Here is a 7,512-nt window from a genome sequence, read left to right as displayed (position 1 = left end):
CGGTAACAGATCGAGATGCTTTCCCATATACTTGTAGTATCATTTAGACAACACGCCTCGTGAAAAAGACGCATGCTTGGCTATGAATGCAGTCTCATCTAGTAGTGTTTTGAGTCGGTAAGCGGCCAACTCATGACTACTGCCAGTTATAGATAGCATGGTCAGACCACATGTAAATTTGTGATCAGCAGCACTCTACCCGCACAGATGAATAAACCAAAAAATGAATCATATTTAAAAAGCTCTGCCTTTTGTTCATCTGTTTAGTGATTCATGGTTTAACAGGTCCGCCACTTGAATTCATTCTTGCTCGTCCCAAGGTAAATAGTTAGGAAAACTTGGCCCATGGGAGGTGCCCACTTGTTGCTCGTCCCATGGTAAACAAGTGATACAAATTCTGGAACGAGAAATACAGATAACAAGGTGGGCAGTAAGGCAACGTACATGAGCCTATTTCAGAAAAAACAGCATTCCTTAACTGTCAACCCAGGATCAAAAGATGGTAAGTAAATAACACCATACATGAGCCTTCAGAAAAACGGCATTCGTCAATCCAAACCCGGTAAGCTCAGAAACTACAGCCACGCCTCATTCCAAGGAATGGATCTTCAATTTATAACAGTCCATTCCTTGCAAGAAAAGAAAGATATAACAGTCCATTCTTATACATGCCCTGTTAAAGCTAATGTGATGCACATTCAGTTGGGCATGCTTTCTTTCTTGTGTAGAACAGGGGAAAAAAAGGTGCTGCCAACATGCTCCCATCTTATGCGGTCACACTCACACGGGCGGCATCGCGCTTGGCTGCAAATTCCAGCTCCTCTGGAGTGAACGGGAGTGGCTTTGTCGGTGCAGGCAGGCGGCCAATGTTATCAACCTTATCTCGCTGCTTGGGCGGAGGCCTTGCTGCTTTTGGTAACAGGCGGCCCTTCTTCTCAAACCACTCGGGTTTCAGGAGCGCCCGGAATCCAAGTTTGTTGTAATACACCAGCCTTACTGTCCCACCAGCAGCTTCCACGGCAGCTTTGGCCCTTGCAGTTGCCCTTGACACCTACAATATTCAGTGCATCTTCTGTTTGAGAATGGATATCTCAACTTGCGAAATGATGAAAGCAACCACAAATGGTATCAGAAGACTACTGAATGAAGATTCATCATTTTGCCTTTTCAGTTGCCTACATCTTCCAATTCAAGATCATTTCGTATTAGTTGATAGCTGGGCTCATACCAAATGATAATGATAGGTAAAGATAACAAATATTCATAAGCTAAACTACCTAATCATCTCTACCAAGAGACCAATCAGTACTCAAATGTTCATGTCTATTCATTAAGTTTGTGCTGCCGCATATGGATTGCAAGGAAATTGAATTCCAAAATCACCTTCTTGAAACAAAGCTATTATCTGTACTCAGCATGATTACAGATTATGGACAGGATAATAGATCATGTGGTGATGTGGAGATATAAGTTTAACAAAAAAACAAATTCGTTTTTTTAGTAGATGTCCAGTTGCATGTTTGAAGCTTCAATCATCACATGAACCAAGAAGCAGAACATAATTTTTCTAGGCAAGAGCCAGAAGTTTGTTTTTTGAACATAGAAGACAAGCATATTACTCCTGACAAGATGGATTGCAAGGAAATAAGAACTAAGACTGTTTGGATGACGTAGTTTTAGAAAACTGTGGCGTCATGAAACTGTGGTTTTGTAATCCAACCATGGTTTAGAAAAAAGAGGTCAAGCGAGTTGTTTCTAGAACTCCAAAAAAACTACTGTTTTGACAAAACCATGGTTTTAGAAACTACAAGGCTTGTTGTATCGAAAAACCGAGCAGCTTTTGAAAACCAAAGTGCTCCTATTTTGCAAAACCATAGTATTTATCCGATACTCCAAAAAATACTTTATCTCCAAACAGGGCCTATAGGGTGAATTCCACACTTGCTTTTAGTAGAAATACTTTTTTGAATGGAGATAATGTTTACCTCAAGGTGAATAGGCCATTTGATTTCTTCTGCTCCACGGCCCATTAAACGAATTCCATCCTTTATTTGCTTCCCAATGGCACCTGTTTCCTGCCAAAGTGGAATACAGATGTTGATGTCATTAAACAAAAGCACAGTATTGTTCAAGAAATAATTCTATGTACCTTTAGTGTCTTCATGGTAATCAATTCAGAGGAATCAATCTTCCCAGCATTGATTAGGTTTGCAATTTTCCCCAGTCCACAGGGCTGATCAGAAAGAAATAATAATAACATCAAATATTGACATACCAGCTATAACAGAAAACAATTCAAACTTCGAGGAGGTTCAAGTCATGAATGAGGATGGATCAGTAATATTCACAATTTGCTCAATATATTCATACCATATACAGTCAAAACAGTTTCTGAAGGCAGTATCCCTTTTTAAGTGTGGTGTTGAAGAAAATTGTTTGCTCATTGATTTATATTTCAATAGTTGCACACCATGAGGATAATTCAATGACCTATTCATTATGCTTTCTAAAACTCCTTGGTCCTTGCATTTGCTTCTCGGAGGGAGCGTGAATGCCAAGGATAGTAGTGTATCATGTCTGTGTCAATGGCATTTGTAGTTCTGTACATTTAGTCTATGATTTACTTAAACTTAAATAACTTATACATGTGGCATCTGAGCTTCAATACAATCAATTTTCTTAACAATGTTCATCGTCCAAATGCAAATATCTTCTCAACTATTCTCCATCACATCTACCCTTCATATCAGAATATAGGTGTCGACACATGTCACAACTGGTGTTGACATGGCACAAAATGGGCATCAAACAATACCACTGCTCCAATCAATGTCATCTATGTTGGACCAGGTTAGGAGAGCTATGATATGATGAAGGGAAATTTTGACCAATGCAGTAATAATCCAAGCTCACCAAAATTTTCCAAACAATAGGATAGGGCTAAAAATCTTTATGTTTTTCTATCCCCACACTAATTTATCCCTTCTTATTAAGCAATCCATACCCACCATGTATCCAAATGCAGCCAAAGTCTAAAGCAAACTATGGATCAAGAAGGCTATATTGCATAGAGATGTAATCATGCTTCTTGAATTCTTGTTAGTTACATCATTTTCTCTCTTCTTCTTTTGTGCGTGTTCACCATGGTGATAAGAAAGCATACCTCTACCTCAAAACTAACCTACAACACACATTCAATTAGTCCAACTGCGCAAACGGTTCACATAAACATTGGCAAGTAAATTCATTAATGCAAATAATTATGTCAACTGCATTAATTCAAAACTAGGGCCTACAACAGCATGCTTATTCAATCATAATGTCTATCGAATTTGAAACCAAACTAAGGAAGAAGAGCAAAGTTACAGCATACTTTAGTTATTTCAGCATGTTTAGGTTTCGTTGATTTTTCATCCACCTACATCTCTGCAAGGCGGGCCTGGTGCAAGTGGTAGTCTTACTGCCTGTGACCGGAAGTTCCCGGGTTCGAGTCGCAGTCTCCTCACATTGCACAGGCGAGGGTAAGGCTTGCCACTAACACCCTTCCCCAGACCCATCACAGAGCGGGAGCTCTCTGCACTGGTTACGCCTACATCTCTGCAATGCATTTATTACAGGATGGTGCTGCAGAAACAACATTGCAGCAGGGTTTGTACCATATAGATGAAACTGCAAACTTTTGTTGCCATGTTTCTTCTTTTAAGCTCATTCTGCTTTCTTTAGGAATAATAATTCTACTAAAGATTCTAAAATCATTTAACAAAATTGGCCCATGGCAGATCAGGTAGCACTATCCCAACAAATGATGTAAAAATGACATCTACATGAACCAACATAAACCAAACCACAATTCTAAGCATTTTTCACAGTGCACATTTGGTCAGGACTGTCGCAGTGGTCAAGTCTCTCCACTTTTCTATGCTAGAGGTCCTAGGATCAAATCAGCCTCCATGCAAAATAAGCAAGGTTAAGGCAGCCTAAAACCCCTTGCCCAGACCCCACCTTGTATAGGACCTTTCAGCACTGAGAAAGCCCTTTTTCAATGGTTCATATTAAACAGTCAATAAATGCTACTTTTGAGACCTTTAATCACAAATAGGTCAAATAAAAAAGGTTCAGGAAACTGGCTGGTAATAGGCTAAATTAAAAAATTTCTTCGTCTGATAGCAATATCTATAATATCTATAGCCTACCCCAGCTTTCTTGGGATTAAAAGGCTTTGCTATTTTAACGCATTATATTGTTAATAGCAACATCTAGGAAGATAACAAAACCTTTCATTTGGTGAGCATATAAGATGAGAAATGAAACTATGCCAGCCCAGGGCGCAGATTGACCATCTCATGTGCAAGCCAACTTTTGTACCATATAACTATGCAGCATTTTTCAATCAAGCGTCATTTTTATTTATCATAGAAATCAGTAGCATTTTGTTTCATACAAGTAAGTAGCGTTTTCAATCAAGCACCATTTGAGGAAATAATTAGAAAACATCGATATGTCATCAAGACAAGAATAGCCAGAGATGAGGACGGGGCCGAACACCTGATGCGAGGAGATGGTACATAAAAGAGGATAATTAAGCAGGAGATACTGCAGGAATGGGACGGACCTGAAATGTGAGTGAGAAGGGGTTCTTGAATCCCCGGCGGGGCAGGCGGCGGCGGAGCGGGGTCTGGCCGCCCTCGAAACCAAACCTAGCGGTGCCGCGCGCTTTCTGCCCCTTGTGGCCGCGGCCCGCTGTCTTCCCCTTGCCGGAGCCGATCCCGCGTCCCTTGCGCGTCTTCTGCTTCCGCGCGCCCGGGTTGTCACGGAGGTCGTTGAGCCGCAGCAGGGTCCCCACCGTCCGTGGCGCCCTCGCCGTGGGCGCCGACACTGCCGCCGTGGCGTAGGATGAGGATGCGGAGGCAACCCTTGGGGCGAGGGGTAACGGCGGGAGTGCAGGCGGGAGGCTGCGGGTGGGGGCGGCGGCGGCGGTGCGGAGGAGGAAGTGGGAGGCGCGGCGCCACATGGCTAGCGGTGTTCTTGCAGGCTCCCCGCCGGTTCGGGTGGGACGGGGCTCGGGTTTTAGGGTTCATTTTCTTGATTTTTTTTATTTTTCCTTTTTAAATAGGATTAAGTCCAATTTTTTCAACTAAACTACTGGATCGGTCTAATTTTAACCCTCAACTACAAAACCGTCTAGTTTCGGTACTCCAACTGTCAAAACCGTTCACTTTTAGCACCTAGGCGCATATGAGGCTGTTTTGTTCAACGTGGAGCGGTTTTGACACGCAACCTCCATCTCAGTGACATGTGGGGCCCACGCGTCATCGACTCAACCCCTCCCTCTCCATCCTCACAGCCACTCCCCCCACGCATCCTCTCTCCGCGCGCGGCGAGGCGGGCGCTGCTCCCTCCAACGCGGCGGCGCTGGCCTCCACTCCTCTCGCGAGCGACGCGGCGGCGCTGGCCTCCACTCCTCTTAGCGGTCCAGGGGCCTCACTGTCTCTGCCTGTCTACTCCACTTCACTCCAGACCTCTGAGCGTGCCCGCAGCACAGCCACCAGCGCCGGCGGCAGGCACGCACGCACGCGATGGGGTCCAAGCTCGACGACCAGGAGGCTGTTGCGCTCTGCCGCGCCCACGTCGAGCTGCTCGCCGCGACCGTCCGCCACCGTTACGCGCTCGCCGACGCGCACGCGGCACTCGCGGACTCCATCGAGTCAGTCGCCGCGCCACTGCACCGCCTCCTCCGCCTACAGGCGGCCGAGTCATCGGGGCTCACGCTGCCCTCCGCTGCCGTGCTCCTTCGACCCATCGTCGTCGGCGTCGTTGCCTGCGCACCGTCATTCCTCGGCGCGTCGCCGGGATCCGAGCCGGTGTCGCTGGCCTCCTCGCCTCCTCGACGCGTCCCCGAGCAGCTGCAGCACCCGCATTACGCCGCATACAGGCTCACGGGCTGCTCCTCGAGCCAGACGTGCCCACGTCCGCGCTGAGCAGGGGACGACACTTGAGCAAGCTGCGGCGGTGCGCGAGCAGGGCGGTGGCGCTCAAGCATCACGACGCACATGACACGCGAGCAGCACAGCTAGCCGGTTGCCAGTGAGCCATGGCCGTGAGGATGGAGAGGGAGGGATTGAGTCAATGACGTGTGGGCCTCACATGTCACTGAGATGGAGGTTGCGTGTCAAAATTGCTTAATGTCGGTCAAAACAGACTTGCCCCCGCGCAGGTGCTAAAAGTGAACGGTTTTGACAGTTGGGGTACCGGTACTAGACGATTTTGTAGTTGAGGGTTAAAATTAGACCGACACAATAGTTGAGGGGCTAAAAGTGGACTTAATCCTTTTAAATATATCTTTTTTAATCTTATTTTCAAATATTTACTTATACTAGCTAGCGATAAGCACTGACATCGCCGTTTCTCCTGGGTGATGGGCAGTTAGGGGCTCTTTTGATGCATATCTTGAAATCTTGGCCTGGTCCAAACTCTAGAGTCCGGACCTCAATCGTCCATTTATTCACAATTAGGAATTGAATGTATCTGAGAGGCTATTTAGATCCCCTTCTCTAAACTTTAGAGCATTTTAGCTCACTTTTGAGCTCTAAGCTCTAATGTGAGGTGGGCTAAAGTTTAGAGCTATCCTCTAAAATTTAGAGGAAGAAATCCGAACCCTGACTAGGTTAGAGTTTTTAGGCTAGGGCTCCATCTGAACAAGCATTTAGGGTGCCTCTAGCTGCTAGCCTCACTGTCTCCTCATGTCATAACGACATGACTTCAACAAGCCATCTCTTAGGGCACCCGCAAAAGTTAGAAGCCAGTTACTAGCTCTAATCTAAGACAATTTCTCCTATAGTGCTAACTTTCACTCTCATGTAATCTTAAAATGTGTGCAAGAGCTTGCTTTTCTCTCTTTTTTTTCTATTAAATTACGAAAAAAATACTTAGAGCTAGCTCAAAAGTCAATGGTTGGAGTTGCCCTTAGAGTCTTGGACTAAAAACGATGATGTTCAATGATCTTCTGTTCCTCAAAAAACCACACTCTTGGCCATATGGAAATCAACAGGTGAAAGCATCTAAGAGTTAGAGAGTCTACAGGAGTTTGGTATAGTTTACTTGCCAAATTAATAATCTAGCAAGATAGAAGAAGAAATAGCAACATTAAATTCTATCATTCTCCAAAGTCTCCTATAATACTTTCTAAATGACTTTGCATTGGGAGCCCTAGACTATTTCTAACCAACCAAACATTTTTAATGGTTTCTTTGTCGCTTACCGTTTTCTCATCTGAAATTCTTTGTTTTCTTAATTTACTCAACGTCCAATTAGCTCTGATTTCTCGAGAAAAACATAAGATGGAAAGCGGATAGGAAGTTCCTCTCAACTTTGGAAACCTACGAGTTGGAGAGGATATTTTATAACTTTTTAAGGAGCTCTTTTACTAAAATGTTTGAGGACAGTTTTTCTCTTTTTTGCTAAAACATTAAAATTGTTTTACAAAACTCATGGAGATGCTCTTAGGCTCCCCAC

The 7,512-nt window shown here is 44.5% G+C and overlaps 1 protein-coding gene across 1 annotated transcript; it reads right to left on the bottom strand.

Annotated features, from left to right (window-relative positions):
• Positions 1–409: 409 nt before the first annotated feature.
• Positions 410–5,058, bottom strand: LOC136458152 (uncharacterized). Its single transcript, XM_066458140.1, has 4 exons — positions 4,613–5,058; positions 2,150–2,233; positions 1,986–2,075; positions 410–1,051 (listed from the first exon to the last, which is right to left on the bottom strand). Exons 1-4 carry the CDS (start codon positions 5,009–5,011, stop codon positions 767–769), a joined length of 858 nt encoding a protein of 285 aa, XP_066314237.1. The 5' UTR covers positions 5,012–5,058; the 3' UTR covers positions 410–766.
• Positions 5,059–7,512: the final 2,454 nt, after the last annotated feature.

The sequence above is a fragment of the Miscanthus floridulus genome, chromosome 6 (assembly GCF_019320115.1).
Source record: "Miscanthus floridulus cultivar M001 chromosome 6, ASM1932011v1, whole genome shotgun sequence".
NCBI classification, from domain to species: domain Eukaryota; kingdom Viridiplantae; phylum Streptophyta; class Magnoliopsida; order Poales; family Poaceae; genus Miscanthus; species Miscanthus floridulus.
This window is presented reverse-complemented; position numbering and strand designations above follow the sequence as displayed.

Excerpts from the sequence above, each read along its gene's own strand:
- LOC136458152 (XM_066458140.1), bottom strand. The coding sequence starts at position 5,011 with ATGTGGCGCCGCGCCTCCCACTTCCTCCTCCGCACCGCCGCCGCCGCC. Across the intron at positions 2,076-2,149 it reads TTACCATGAAGACACTAAAG|GAAACAGGTGCCATTGGGAA; the intron begins GTACATAGAATT and ends CCACTTTGGCAG. Across the intron at positions 1,052-1,985 it reads AATGGCCTATTCACCTTGAG|GTGTCAAGGGCAACTGCAAG; the intron begins GTAAACATTATC and ends TGAATATTGTAG.